At 38.7% G+C, this 15,031-nt stretch overlaps 1 protein-coding gene across 4 annotated transcripts in view; it reads left to right on the top strand.

Annotated features, from left to right (window-relative positions):
- The window catches only part of NARS2 (asparaginyl-tRNA synthetase 2, mitochondrial), a 170,473-nt gene continuing 155,442 nt past the window's right edge, over positions 1 to 15,031 (top strand). For 2 of the 4 annotated variants that reach the window (XM_087433513.1, XM_087433515.1), the window contains exons 1-4: positions 1 to 471; positions 3,835 to 3,944; positions 4,322 to 4,442; positions 7,434 to 7,574. In XM_087433513.1, the coding sequence (XP_087289639.1) occupies positions 331 to 471; positions 3,835 to 3,944; positions 4,322 to 4,442; positions 7,434 to 7,574 (513 nt within the window). In that variant the 5' untranslated portion in view covers positions 1 to 330. Of the gene's footprint in view, positions 472 to 3,834; positions 3,945 to 4,321; positions 4,443 to 7,433; positions 7,575 to 15,031 lie in introns of those variants that run through there. The other 2 variants (XM_004434042.2, XM_087433514.1) reach the window with 2 other exon arrangements.

The following is a 15,031-nucleotide window of genomic DNA, read 5'->3' as shown; positions in this document are numbered from 1 at the left end:
TGGCAGCGCGTGTTTCGGCCGGGGTCCCGGGAGTTAGGTTTAGGAAGCCGCGGGAGCCTGTTTGGTCTCCCGGCCGCCCAGAGCGCGTGATTTATTTCAGCGTTCGCCGCCGAGTGTGCTGTGTCTGTTCCGCTCTGTCCGGGAGAGGGCAGCGGAGCAGAGGTTCTGTGGGCACAGTGGCGGGGTCCCTGAAGGGGACGAGAGCAACCGGCGAGCTTTGGAGCACCTGGGGGCAGCGCTGCGGCCCGGGAAGGGGAGAAGGGACGGTACCCGCGTCCGAACTCGCTGGGATCAGAGCTGGTCCGGAGGAGGGCCTGGGGCAGCCGCGCGATGCTCGGGGCCCGGTGCCTGCTCCGAGCGCTGCGTTCCTGTTCCTCCGCTCCCTGCCCGAGACACCAACCTGTCGCCAAACTGAGCGTGCGGGACGCTCTCGGGGCCCAGAACGCGAGTGGGGAGCGCGTTAAGGTCCAGGTTGGTGTATGGGAACGGGACGGGTTTTTTCTTTTCAGTGACTTACATGGCACATCGCGTCTAGGCTTCCCTTGTACTGTGGGGTCAGACAGAAGGACTGGCAGGGAGAAGTTAGAAAGTGTAGGCAGTCGTGTGCATCCGCATTTTTCTCCTTTCTTTGGCTGCCGTTACTTCTCGCAGAATTGTTCCGATGCCTATAAAGTGCTGGAACTTTGCTCTCATGATACCAGGGCATTACCTGTAAACTTGTTAATCGTACAGAAAAATGAATGAGCCCGTTTTCCTTTGTTGCTTATGATGAATATCCACAGTTTTATGTGATTGTCTTGAGCTAGCTCCTTCGGAGAAGAAACTCTGTCTGTGGTCGTGGTATTCACACATGGCTGACAGTAAATATTTGATCAACTAAACCATGCCTTCTATTCAACTTTTAGCCACCTCACTGCCTAAAATGGGGCTTTGCATATAATTTATGTTTAATAAATTGGGAGAAAGAGTGGAGTGTAGCAGTATGGAAGAGCTCTGGAGTCAAGCTGCCTAGGTTTAAATCTCTGCCACTGAGTAGCTCGTTAATTAGGGGCGTGTCACTTATGCACCTTAAACCTCAGTTTCCTCTTTTGAAAATGGAGATAATAGTCCCTACCTCATAGATTCCTGAAGATTAAATAATTATAAGACATTTAGGACAGTGGCCCACAGTCAATAAATGTTAGCCGCTCTTATTTGTCTTGCTAATAGTGTTATTTTCAGCAGCTCCACATAGAAGATTCCTCCTTAAATGAGCAGACCAAACAAGGTGGTTCGACTGTTTCTTATTAGGTTGTTGAAACACATTGATGCAATTATTTTTCTTGTTCTCACATATCCTTGATTTTTAGCAGTAAGACCAATCTACCCCTCTTTGCATTTCTTTGAATTTCATATCCTTTCCATAATCTAAATCAAAACCTTTTCTTGCATTAACCTATTAATTCGACATACATTAATGATACCTTCTGTGTACTGGTCAAGAGATCATTCAAAGATGAAAAGAACAGAACCTACTGCCTAGGTTAGAAGCTTTCATTTTATTGCTGTGCAGTCCGATATAGTAAGTACCAGTCCGTTGTGTCACTGAGCATCTGAAATGTGGCTAGTCCGAATTGAGAGGTGCTGTAAATGTAAAATAGACACTAATTTTGAAGAACAAAAGAGAATGCAAAGTATCTCAATATATTTTTATATTGATTACATGTTGATAATATTTGAGGCATAACGGGTTACGTAAAATGTATTATTAAATTAATTTTACTTGTTTCTTTTTACCTTTAATGTGACCCCCAAAAAGAACATAAAATTACAAATGTGACTCACATTGTATTTTTGTTGGACAGCCCTGGTCTACTGGCTAAGACAAGTAATTACAGCAATGTGATAAGTATTAGTGGTATAAAGAAAGAACTATTAGAAAACAGAGAGGGAAGTCCTGAACTGTGAGAAGGTCCAGGAAGACTTCTTGTATGAGGTGACACTTCAGCTGAATCCTGAAGGATGTGTTCCTCAGGTAGATGAACTGGGGATGAGGTGGAAATAGCATTCCAGAAAAGCTTGTTGTTAAGAACCTGAACTTGGAAGTAAGAACTGTATTTGAATTCCAGCTCCAATACTTGGTAACTGTATGACCTTGACTATTTAGAGAGGTTATCCTCCTCTCTCTAAATATGTTTCTTCATCTCTAAAATAATATTCACTTTATTAAGTTCTTGTGAGGATTAAGTAGTATAATATTTAGAAAGAACCTAGAACAGAAGGACATTAAAAAATATTCCATAATGTTAACTTTTACTAACAACTAAAAAGCAAGAGAGTAGTGCTTTGGAAATTACTATTGATTGAGCATAACTGAAGAGCAGGTGCCTTTGGGAAAGCATGATGAGATGAAACTGGAAAGATGGGCATGCTCCAAATTATGAAGGATCTTGTATACAAGGCTGAGCCAGTTTACACTTTATTCACTGTAGCCCTGAAGAAAGATCAAGGGCTTTCTAGTAGACTTGGGTTCAACTTCAGGCTCCACCCTTTACCAGCAGTGTGACTTTCAGCAAGTTAACTTCCCTAAACCTCAGGTTCTTCACTTGTAAAACAGGAATCATGATAATCCATGGAGCTGTTGTGAGCAGGAGATGGGACCAGATATGAAGAAGGTAGTAAAACGCTTGTCACATAACAGATGTTCAGTACTGTACATGGTAGGTATTCTTTCAGTGGCAAACATTTATGGATTATCTACTATGTGCCTGACAGTAGCCTTCAAAGCAACTAAAGCATGGTTCCTAAACCCTCAAAACATAATGGACATGCAAATAAGTAATAGAAGGACTTTATAAGAGTGTCTATAGAGTATGAGGGGGACACAAAGAAAGTAAGGGTCAGTACAGTTTTTCTAGGTAGGATCATCTTGCTTTTCCAAGCGTGTTTAATCAAACAGCATCTATTGTTTCACTGTTCTACACTAGTTAAATTTAAGTTGGGTGTGAGCCTGTGAGAGCTGTTTTCAGTGTTACTGGTCTATTTGAAGACACTCAATTATACTCACACATATCTGTCATTTAAATTCAGAGTTTCTTGAAAGTTTATGTACTACTTAATATGTGTTCATAATGAGAAATTTCTCAAGAACTCTTTTTGTATGATACTTTGTAAAAGGAAAAAATATCCCATAAAGATGTTTCTACCCTATTACTATATAATCTCCCTTCTGGGAATTTGATACAAAAGAAGAAAAGCACCAAAATATGTACCCTGTTATTCATAATGGTGGGGGAGAGGGGCGGAGGCCAGAGAAAATACCTGGAATGGCCAATATTGAGGGAATTAGTTATGTGAATTAGGCTCATCAACCCAATGGAATATTAGGCATCCATTCAGAACGATGAGCTTTATTAACAAAACAAAAAAAAAAGGTGGACTGCCAAACCTGTGTCTCACTGTGGTAAGAACCATATAAAATATATGCATATGGGTGAACTAAAAGCAATTAATTGATTTGGGCCGGCCCCGTGGCTTAGTGGTTAAGTGCGTGCTCCGCTGCTGGCGGCCCAGGTTCGGATCCTGGGCGTGCACCACTTCTCCAGCCATGCTGAGGCCGCATCCCACATACAGCAACTAGAAGGATGTGCAGCTATGACATACAACTATCTACTGGGGCTTTGGGGGAAAAAATAAATAAAGAAATAAAATTATAAAAAAAATCAATTGATTTAAGGCAGGATTATGAGGACTTTTTTTTTCTTTTTTCATTTAGTCTTCTATGTGTACGTGTAATGAAAATGTAAAATGTTTACCTGTTTTAAACTCACATTTAGAAATATTTCTCCTCGTTAGGGATGGATTCGTTCAGTCCGGTCCCAGAAGGAAGTCTTGTTCCTGCATGTAAATGATGGGTCGTCTTTGGAAAGCCTTCAGGTTGTAGCAGATTCAAGCTTTGACAGTAGGTGAGTTTTTTTTTTTAACGAGTCCTTTGATTTTTTTTTTTTCATGTCCTCTGCTCCCCATCCTTAATCCAGTGTTCACATTGCCCCCTGAATGATCTTTCTAAACAAATCTGCTTTTCATAGCCTTGAGGCTCAAGTCCAAAGACTTGGAATCAAGATCCTTCAAGCTCGGGCCTTTCCTCCTCTAATATCTTCACATGACAATGTCCTCTACCTATCCTTTGCTTCAGTCTCTCTTAACTACTTGTAGCTCTTAACCCAATTAAGGGTAAAACTTCTATCATTAAATATCTTAATGTTCTAGTAGCAAGGCCTGTATTACAATGAGGGTTATATCTAATGACATCTTGTTTATGCTGTTTTTTTTGTTCCTGTAGAGAACTGGCTTTTGGGAGTTCTGTGGAAGTTCAAGGGCAGCTGGTAAAAAGTCCATCCAAAAGGCAAAGTGTGGAACTGAAGGCAGAAAAAATCGAAGTTGTTGGAAATTGTGATGCCAAGGTATGCTTTGTTTTGTTTTGTTTTGTTTTGTGAGGAAGATCAGCCCTGAGCTAACGTCCATGCCAATCCTCCTCTTTTTGCTGAGGAAGACCGGCCCTGAGCTAACATCTATTGCCAGTCTTCCTCCTTTTTTTTTTCCCCTTTTTCACCCCAAAGCCCCAGTAGATAGTTGTATGTTGTAGTTGCACATCCTGCTAGTTGCTGTATGTGGGACGCCGCCTCAGCATGGCCAGACACACAGTGCGTCTGTGTGCGCCTGGGATCCGAACCCTGGCCGCCAGTAGCGGAGCGCATGCACTTAACCGCTAAGCCACGGGGCTGGCCCCCCGAGGTATGCTTTTAGACACTTTTATGGAGGTTGTTTAGGCTTAATTTGAAATATTAGTGATCTCTTTTAAGTGTGATTATTGGGAAGATGGCACTTAGAACATATTTTGATTGTGACTTTCCACGTTATTGAAACAGGCTGTAGAGTCTGAGGAATGTAGAGAAAGTAGCAAGAAGTTTTTATGTAGATGGCTGAGTCTTATGAATGAGAGCTAAGTATTAATCTGTGCATCTCTGTGGTGCCTGTCACAGTTGAAATTTGGCACTTTTACAGACGTGCCCAGTCAGCCACAATGACAGAGACAGACCAGGGCACCACGTTCTTAGGGAAGCTCTGCCTAGAAATGACTTTTGCATGATCTAGAACTGTATTGTTCAAAACAGTAGCCACTAGCTGCCTGTGGCTGTTTAATATTAAGTCAATTAAAATTAAATTAAAAATTCAGTTCCTCAGTGGCATTACCCACAATTCAAGTGCTCAGTAGTCGCCTGCAGGTAGTGGCTGCCGTCCTGGATAGCACAGATACCGAGCATTTCCGTTTATTGCAGAAGAGCCTATTGGACAGTGTTGATCTAGAGTGTTGTAATGCTGGGGCTGAACAAACATAAGAAATTCTACATTAAGACATGTTAATATCTGTTTTTACAAGATTCTTTTGTTAGTTGCTTTTTATTTATAGCCTGATGAAGAGGTTAGTGGAAATAAAATCAAAGATTCTCAATCCAGTTTCTCAAATTGGAGAAAATGGGGCCCAGCCAGGTGAAATGACTTGCCCAAGGGTGTACAGCTGAAATTCATATGCTAGGCAGTTGACTCCTCTGTGTTTTCGCTTTGCTTGTCTTCAAGTATTTAATGAACAAAAAGTGAGGGACTATAGGGGCTGGCCCAGTGATGTAGTGGTTAAGTTCACATGCTCCGCTTTGGCGGCCCGGGGTTCACAGGTTCGGATCCTGCGTGTAGACCTATGCGCGCCTTGTCAAGCCATGGTGTGGCAGGTGTCCCACATATAAAGCAGAGGAAGATGGGCACGGACCTCAGCCCAGGGCCAGTCTTCCTCAGCAAAAAGAGGAGGATTGGCAACAGATGTTAGCTCAGGACTAATCTTCCTCACCAAAAAAAAAGAGGGACTGTAGGGAAATTGTATCACTTTAATTCATTTTTAGTTCTTTTAGAAAATTGGAAGAAATTAAATGTAAAGAAATAAGAAAGAAAATGGAGTGATTTTTTTAAATGTCATTCTGAGTAATTTTCTTTCTTTTTTTTTTTTTTTAAAGATTTTATTTATTTTATTTTTTCCCCCCCAAAGCCCCAGTAGATAGTTGTATGTCATAGCTGCACATCCTTCTAGTTGCTGTATGTGGGACTCGGCCTCAGGATGGACGGAGAAGTGGTGCCTCGATGTGCACCCGGGATCCGAACCCGGGCCACCAGCATCGCAGCGCGCGCACTTAACCACCAAGCCACAGGGCCGGCCCAACTGAGTAATTTTCTAAGAAATTCTAATTGACATGTAAAATCAGGAATCAGGTCTAAGATTTCTGAAAAATAGACTGTGAAAATAATTTGGAACTCAGAAAGGAGTGGAGATGGTAATAATTTTTGGTTTTGCTTTTTTAGAGGGTTATATAATTATTAAAAATTTGCCATGTGTTTTGTTCTTCTTACATTGTTCTCCGTTGGCTTCTTTTGGTGTTGATGACTTCACCATCTCTTCATCTTCATTTCAATGTCATTTTTAAGTATTCACACATTAGGGAATTCTGAACCCCTGGCAGTCCCCAGATTCCTATTAATGTGGTCATATTTTCCCTGTAGTAAGTATGTGCTTATTTCTATACAACATAAATTAGTGTGTGCACAAGTCCTAAAGGTGATAGACAAGACTAGAAGAAAAGAAACGGGCTGCCAGTGTAGCTCTTTTACTTAGCTTCTCTGTAATCTTTTTTATTGAAACTTTGGTTTTGGTCTGAAAGTTTGTTTTTGTCTTAATCTTGTAACATGAGTGTGGGCAGGGTGGAAATATTTCTAGGTGGAGTCATAGTTTCCTTAAAATTTTTGTAAATATACACTCCTCTGTATTTCTTTCTGTTATCTGTGGATAACAGAAAGCTGTTGATCCTCCCTTATGTTCTGAGACAGCAGTATGTGTTGATGAACAGTGATGTACAGTGCCAATCGATTGTCAATGATTGTGGGCTTTCAAGACATTTGGGTGGTTTTAAAATTGAATACCAGCCGTGTGTATACAGCTGTAGAAAACATAATCTTTAATATCTACAATATTCTGAACTCCTGTGTGTCAAACAGTGGACTGTTTTGCTTAATTGTATCCTAATTTCTCTATTTGTAAATAGTGATTGATAGTTAATGGATAGAAATTTGATAAATAACAGATTAGCCTTATGATATTCAATAACTTTGCCCGAGGTTCCACAGCTAATAAATAGTAGAGCTGGATTCAAACCCATGTCTCTAATTCCACCCCACCATTCTACCAACTTGTTGGAATTAATGTGGGCTGTATTCAATTATATTAAGAAATAAAAAAGGAAAGCATCTTAGTTTTGTTCTAAAGCACTACTTTTTAACATTTGCCCTGGAAACTGATTTTATAAAACAGTATCTTTTTTAGCTTTTAATTTGTTTTTTCCATTTATTGGCAGGCTTTCCCTTTTAAATATAAAGAGAGGCATCCTCTGGAGTATCTGAGACAGTATCCTCACCTTAGGTGTAGGACTAATGTTCTCGGTTCTATCCTGAGGGTTCGCAGTGAAGCCACAGCTGCTATTCATTCTTTCTTTAAGGTAAGGGGCTTTGCTTCTGGGAGTTGTTCTTTGTGAAGAAGTTGAATAATTATAACACTGGAGTATTATCCTGAAAGTTCTGTTAGTTTTTTATTCCAAGCACCCTGTACTTATGTGGTACTTTTTTGTTTGGCTCATTTTAAGATTTTATCTCTGGTTTTGAGCAGTTTGATTATTATGATGTGTCTTGGCATAGTTTTCTTTATGTTTTGAGTTTGTTGACTTTTTTTGGATCTATGCATTTATAATTTTCATCAAGTTTTTCAGCCATTTCTTCAAATATTTTTTCTGTTACCTCCCTCCTTTGGGGACTTTAACTACCTATATATTAGACCATTTGATGATATCCTATAACTCACTAATGTTCTTTTCTTTCCTTTTCCTAAATTTGTTTTTCTCTGGTTTTTTGAATAGTTTCTAGTGTTATATCTTCAAGCTTACTGATCTTTTCTTCTGTGATGCCTAATTTATTGTTATTCCTATCCAGTACATTTTTCGTCTCACGCATTGTAGGTTTCATATCTAGATGTTTGATTTGGGCCTTTTTTATGTCTTCCATGTCTCTGCTTAACTTTTTGAACATATATAATACAGTTTTAATCTGTTTAATAACTGTTTTAACTGATAAAAACTCTCAACAAAGTGAGTGTAGAGGGAATGTACTTCAACATGATAAAGTTCATATATGACAGGCCCACAGCTAACGTGATATTCAGTGGTGAAAAGGTGAAAGTATTTCCTCTAAGATCAGGAACGACATGAATGTCCACTCTCTTCACTTTTATTCAACATAGTATTAGAAGTCCCAGTTGGAGCAATTAGGCAAGAAAAAGAAATAAAAGGCATCCAAATCAGAAAGGAAGAAGGAAAACTGTCACTATCTGCAGATGATATGGTGTTATATATAGCAAACCCTAAAGACCCCACCAAAAAACTGTTAGAGCTAATAAACGAATTCAGTAAAGTTGAAGAATACAAAATCAATATACAAAAATCTGTTGTGTTTCTATACACTAAGACGAACTCTCAGAAAGAGAAATTAAGAAAACAATCCCATTTACAGTTGCATCAAAGAGAGTAGAATACCTAGAATAAATTTAACCAAGGAGGTGAAAGACCTGTGCACTGAAAACTGTAAGACATTGATGAGAGAAATTGAAGAACACAAATAAATGGAAAGATATTACACGCTCGAGAATTGGAAGAATTAATGTTGTTAAAATGTCCATACCACCCAAAGCAATCTACAAATTCAAGGCAATCTCTATCAAAATTCTAATAGTATTTTTCACAGAAATAGAAAAAACGATGCTAACATTTGTATGGAACCACAAAAGACCACGAATAGCCAAAGCAATCTTGAGAAAAAAGGACAAAGCTGGAGGCATCACACTCCCTGATTTCAAACTATGTTACAGAGCTATAGTAATCAGAACAGTGTGGTATGGGCATAAAAACAGACACACAGATCAATGGAACAGAGTAGAGAGCGCAGAAATAAACCCACATGTATATGGTCAATTAATTTTTGACAAAGGAGCTAAGAATACACAGTGGAGAAATGACAGTCTCTTCGATAAATGGTGTTGGGAAAACTGGACAGCCACATGCAAAAGAATGAAACTGGACCACTCTCTTGCACCATACACAAAAATTAACTCAAAATGGATCAAAGACTTGAATGTAAGTCCTAAATCTATAAAACTCCTGGAAGAAAATGTAGACAGTAAGCTCCTTGACATCAGTCTTGGTGGTGATTTTTTGGATTTGACACCAAAATCAAAGGCAGGAAAAGCAATAATAAATAAATGGGACTACACCAAACTAAAAAGCTTCTGTGCAGCAAAAGAAACCATAAACAAAATGAAAAGGCAGCCTACCAGATGGGAGAAAATATTTGCACATCATATATCTGATGAGAGGTTAATATCCAAAATATATAAAGAACTCATACAACTCAATTGTTTTCAATCAGAAAACAATCTGATTGAAAAATGAGCAGAGGATCCAAATAGACATTTTTCTGAAGAAGGCATATAGATGACCAACGGATACATGAAAAGATGCTCGTTGTTAACTAATCATTACAGAAATGCAAATCAAAACCACAATGAGATATCCCCTCACACCTATTAGAATGCCTATTATAAAAAAAGACAAGAAATAACAAGTGTTGGCAAGGATGTGCAGGAAAGGGGACCCTTGTGTACTGTTAGTGGAAATGTAGATTGGTGCAGCCACGATGGAAAACAGTATGGAGGTTCCTCACAAAATTAAAAATAGAACTACCGTATGATCCTGCAATTCCACTTCTGGGTATTTATCCAAAGAAAACGAAAACACGAACTCGAAAAGACATATACATCCCCATGTTCATTGCACCATTATTTGCAATAGCCAAGATATAGAAGCAACCTAAGTTTCTATTGATGGATGAATGCATAAAGAAAAGGTGGTATGTACATGACAATGGAATATTATTCAGCCATAGAAAAGAAGGAAATCTTGCCATTTGTGACTACATGAATGGACCTTGAGGGCATTATGCTAGGTGAAATAAGTCAGACAGAGAAAGACCATTACCTTATGATCTCACTTATATGTGGAATCTAAAAAAAATGAACTCGGAGAACAGATAGGTAGTTGCTAGAGGCAGGGGTTGGACAAAATGGGTGAAGGGAATCAGAAGGTACAAACTTTCAATGATAAAATAAGTCATGGGGATGTAAGATACAGCTAGGTGACTATAGTGCATAATACTGTATTGTATATTTGAATGTTGCTAAAAAAGTAGATCTTAAAAGTTCTTATCACAAGAAAAAAATTTGTAACTGTGGTGAGGGATGTTAACTAACTCGTTGTGGTGATTACTTCGCAATATATACAAATACTGAATTGTTGTGTTGTACACCTGAAACAAATATAACATGTCAATTATATCTCAATTAAGAAAAATAAAAATAACTTTTATGTCGTTTTCTTCTAATTCTGACATATCTGCCAGTTATGAGTCAGTTTTGATTGATTGATTAGTCTCATTAGGGGTTATGTTTTCCTGCTTCTGCATACCTGCTAATCTTTAATTTGATGCCAGACATTGTGATTTTCCCTTGTTGGGTGCTGGATATTTATAAAGCTTCTTAAGCTTTGCTCTGGTATGCAGTTAAGTTACTTGAAAACTGTTTGATCTCTTTGGGTCTTGCTTTTATGATTTAAGTAGGTCCGGAGCAGTGCTCAGTCTAGGACTGGTTATTCCCCACTATTGAGGCAAAGCCTTCCTGAGTACTCTACCTAGTGCCTTGTGAATTAGGAGTTTTTCCAATCTGTCTTGTGGGAGAAGGCACTGTTCCCAGCCACATGTGAGCACCAGGCACTGTTTCCTCTAGAGAACCTCTCTGGATGGTTCTTTCCCTGACTTTGCATAGTTTCCTCACGCACGTGTGCTGATCGGTCCTCTACCTAATACTCAGGGTGATCCTCTGCACATCTCTGGAGTTCTCTCTGCAGCCCTCTCCATTCTGGTACTCTGTCCTATGACTTCTAGCCACTCTGATCTCCTCAGACTCTCAGCTGTGTCTCAACTCAGGGAGTCTGCTGAGCTCCACTTTATTTCCCCCCTCTACCTGCTATGGCCCAGAAAATCTCAAGGTGGTACTAGGCTACTCATAGCATTCACCGTGTTTGTCCCCAACTCTCAGGGATCACTGTCCTTTGTTGTCTGATATGCATTGTCTTGAAAACCGACCTTCCATGTGGTTTGCTTGTGGCTTTTTTTGTTTCGTTTTTGTGTTCTTGGTTGTTTCAGGTGGGAAGGTATATCCGGTCCCTATTTCTCCATCTTGATCATAGACATTTTTTATATATAGTAAGCACTAATTTTAAAGAATTATTGGTGTTGGTCAAGTAGATTGATCTGATGACTAAAGGCATTTTGCCTCATTTAGCTTTGCTTTTCAGCCATTTCCCCCTACCCAGGAAAGCCACAATGGAAAGTAGTTGGTAAGTTGCTGGGGTAAAGGCACCCTCCCCCATGTGATGGGAAGGCCCCATAGGCAAATGAAGTTCAGTGTTGTTTTGTGTGGTTTTGGAACTCTTCCTGTGCCGCTTCTCCAGATCCAGCTAATTTGCAGATTGTATAACAGCATACCCCTTTCCTTGGACCGTATCCACATTCATGCAGCCCCACCAGCCCTGCTCTGGCATGCCAAGAGAATTCTTGCTCTTTGAAAAGCTCTTTCAGAGTTAATTTCTGGTGAAACAGCTAAAGAACATCATGGCTTTAAGACATGCACTTTTGAATAAGCAAAGGAAAATAAATTGCATTATACAGTGTCATCCCATTGTGGTTTGCAAGGGTGCATTTACATAACACTCTCATAAACTTTCTCATGCAACTTCCGTGTGACTTTTCAGTAGTGCTTGAAGCACACAAACATAACATTTGTTTAGATCTAAAAATGTTTTTTTGACCATATAGGTTTAACAGCTGATAAAGTAAGTGGACCTGCTAATTCGGAAAGAGTTTTGTAGATTTCTGGCCACTAGGTGGTGGTGTTGGCAACCCATTGACAAATGGGCTTTACCTACTTTGTATATTTATTACTTGAAGCTTTTATACTATGTGAACAATTAAAAAATAAGAGAACAAATTATAAAAATCTAAAATTGAAAAAGCAAAATAAATTAAAATTTAAAAAACATTTTAAGTGTTTGAAAATAACTTGAATTTTAGCACTGTTGTGTGATAGTTATTAAGGTAGGCACTTTTGAGTGCTGTTAAGTTCACTTTTTTTTCACTTTTTTTTCGTTGTAAAGCCCTGGAAAATATAATCCTGATACCTCCTTCTATGGTGTTTCCCACATGTGTGTGTGACATTTAGGAATGAATTGTTTAGAGATATCATTGGAGTGCTGTAGGACATATTAAATAATAGTTACATGTTATCTAGTATTTAGTACTATTCCTGTGACTTGTTACATTAGGCTCCCTAAAAGATGTTATGCCTTAAAATGTAAAATTTTCATAAGTTCAAAGTCCATCAATAAAAATGTAGAAATGTGAGAAAAAATAGAAACCTAAGCAGTAACTTTTAGTTAGGATAATTTAATGATCTAGAGTTATTTTATTTATTTATTTTTATTGATGTTATAATAGTTTTTAACATTGTGAAATTTTGGGTTGTACATTTTTGTTTGTCCATCACCATATATATGACTCCCTTCACCCCTTGTGCCCACCCCCCATAGAGTTACTTTTTAGTTTGAGTATTCAGAACCTTTTGTGTGTAACTTGGTTTGCTCATAAAGTTGACACATTTGCTGTGTACTGAAACTTGGCTGTCTAGATCCTCAAGGAATGAGTTATTTAGAAGAGCTGAGTTTCTCAAATAACTGAGAATTCTCTTTTAACTTTTTCTAAATTCCAGTGGAAGTTATCCTAAAATATATTACATACTCCCCTGGCGTCCTAAATTGAACCAGTAGAACAGGGTTTGCCCTTTCTTGAGAAGTCAAGGTTCTTCCTTGAAGTATCAGATTTTGCCCTCTTCTGTATGGCAGTGCCTTCAAAGGCTGTCACCATGTAGAGTGTTCTTTGCCTCTGTGTTAAATGACCTTTGAGTTTCTGTGACTGCTTTTTATGGATTTTTTTGTCTTCTCTTGTTGGAACTTTTTGTTGCCAGTGGTGTGCCTGTGGCTAGCAATTGCTGTCACGTTTCTTTTTTGTTGATTTTGATTAAATAATGATACTTATTTTGGGTGTGTGTGAGAGAAAAAAATAGACCATAAGTCTTTGAGTGATGTGTATGGTCCTTAGGATGTGAATTTTGTAGTTTTCAGATGCTCAGTGCCTTATAAAATATCTAGAATGTGTTTCTGTCAAAATATTTAGACATTTAGAGGTGGTGGATGGAATCTGAAAAATTGGATTAAAGTGTATATTTTTATTTTTTGCCCCTTCATGGCCTCCATATCTCTAATTAGGAACCCCTTTGCTGTGAGATGGGATAGGTACCTGACACTGGTACCCCACTGGAGGTACCTACTGACAGAACTCCTCCACTCCTTGGTATTTATTTTCCTTTTTATCTTTCTACTTCCTCTGCTTTCTCTTTTTTGAACTTTTTTCTCACTGCTTTATTATTCTTCCTTTGTACTTTCTCCTTTATAGCTTTTGATGGTAATGTTATAGACTTTGATATGATAAGCCTTGCTAGTAGCATTAAGGCTTAAAAAGCTGATGACCCCTTTTGAAAGATTTAGCATTAGTTGAGTATTAAAAATAATTCCCACTACTTGAGTGATTTAAAAAAATTATGTCCCATGCAGTTATTTTCATAAGATTTACAGTGTTGTTTCTTGTGGCACTTTACCAGCTCTAACTTTGGCAATTATGTTTAGGCCGTTAAATTTTCTCCTCCCTTCCCCCTCCCCCTCGCCACCCTCATTTCCTTTGGATTTTTCACTTCCTTTCTTTGTTTACTGCACTCATGCTCATAGTTGCCTGCATTCATGTGGAATAAATGATTCATGTCCATAATTCTGGGCTCTTAGGAGATAAAAATTTTATGCAGTAATGTTATTGATTATATTTCGTACGTTCTCTGTAATGTGCTCCGTGTAGCACCTCTAGGCATGATGCTCCCAGATTAAGTACATATTTGAATACTTTCTGAGACTGCTAATTTATAGCTTGAATATTTAATCAGTCTACATTATAAGGCAAGTTGTTGACTGGATACTTTGTATCGTAGCCAGAACACTTGAATTCGACCTTTTTAGGAAGGAAGGAGCAAATTTGAGCTGCCCCTGGTAATGCAGAGACATTTTACATTCCACTAGTGATAGGCAGAATTTAGCAGAGATTGGATGTGTATATACGAATTTATTGTATGGATTTCAAGACCAAAATTTTTGCATTAAATGTATAGTACTGTTCTGCGTTTGCAGCGTTAAGTTCACTTTGGCTACCTTCACCCCTACCCTGCAACATTTATGCTGAATGTAACCTTTTGCCTACATCCATAGTCAAAATGAAAGCAGCATAACCTTGAACTGGCTGGGTTATTTCAATCCTACTAGCAACAGCTTTTGTGGTTCACTAATGGAAATATTCTCAGACTTTGGGGCGTAAGAATTACAGTTGGGCGCCTGGGTAATGGATGGATTTGCTGCTCGGAATCTTCCTTGAGGCAAAGGTAGTGCACTGCCTGTGCCATGTGCAGTGCACGGTGCCATCAATTTAATGACAGTCTTCCTAAAAATTATTTCTGCCTTTTTTTATTTCTTCAGTCTCTATTTTTCAACCTGTTTTTTTCTCCTTTTTGGTGATTTGTTACAATTGAGAGTCTCATTGCAAAATAACTGAACTTCATATTGATCGCTTTGTATTCCCTTAGCAATGTGGACAAAATTGTTATGCATTAGCCTTGAGTGAGTGTGTGTGTGTGTGTGTGTGT

Source organism: Ceratotherium simum, chromosome 7 (genome assembly GCF_057802395.1).
Source record: "Ceratotherium simum simum isolate JZ-2026a chromosome 7, ASM5780239v1, whole genome shotgun sequence".
Classification (NCBI taxonomy): Eukaryota; Metazoa; Chordata; class Mammalia; order Perissodactyla; family Rhinocerotidae; genus Ceratotherium; species Ceratotherium simum.
The sequence above is the reverse complement of the archived record's forward strand: the minus strand, read 5'-3'. Positions and strand labels throughout refer to the sequence as shown.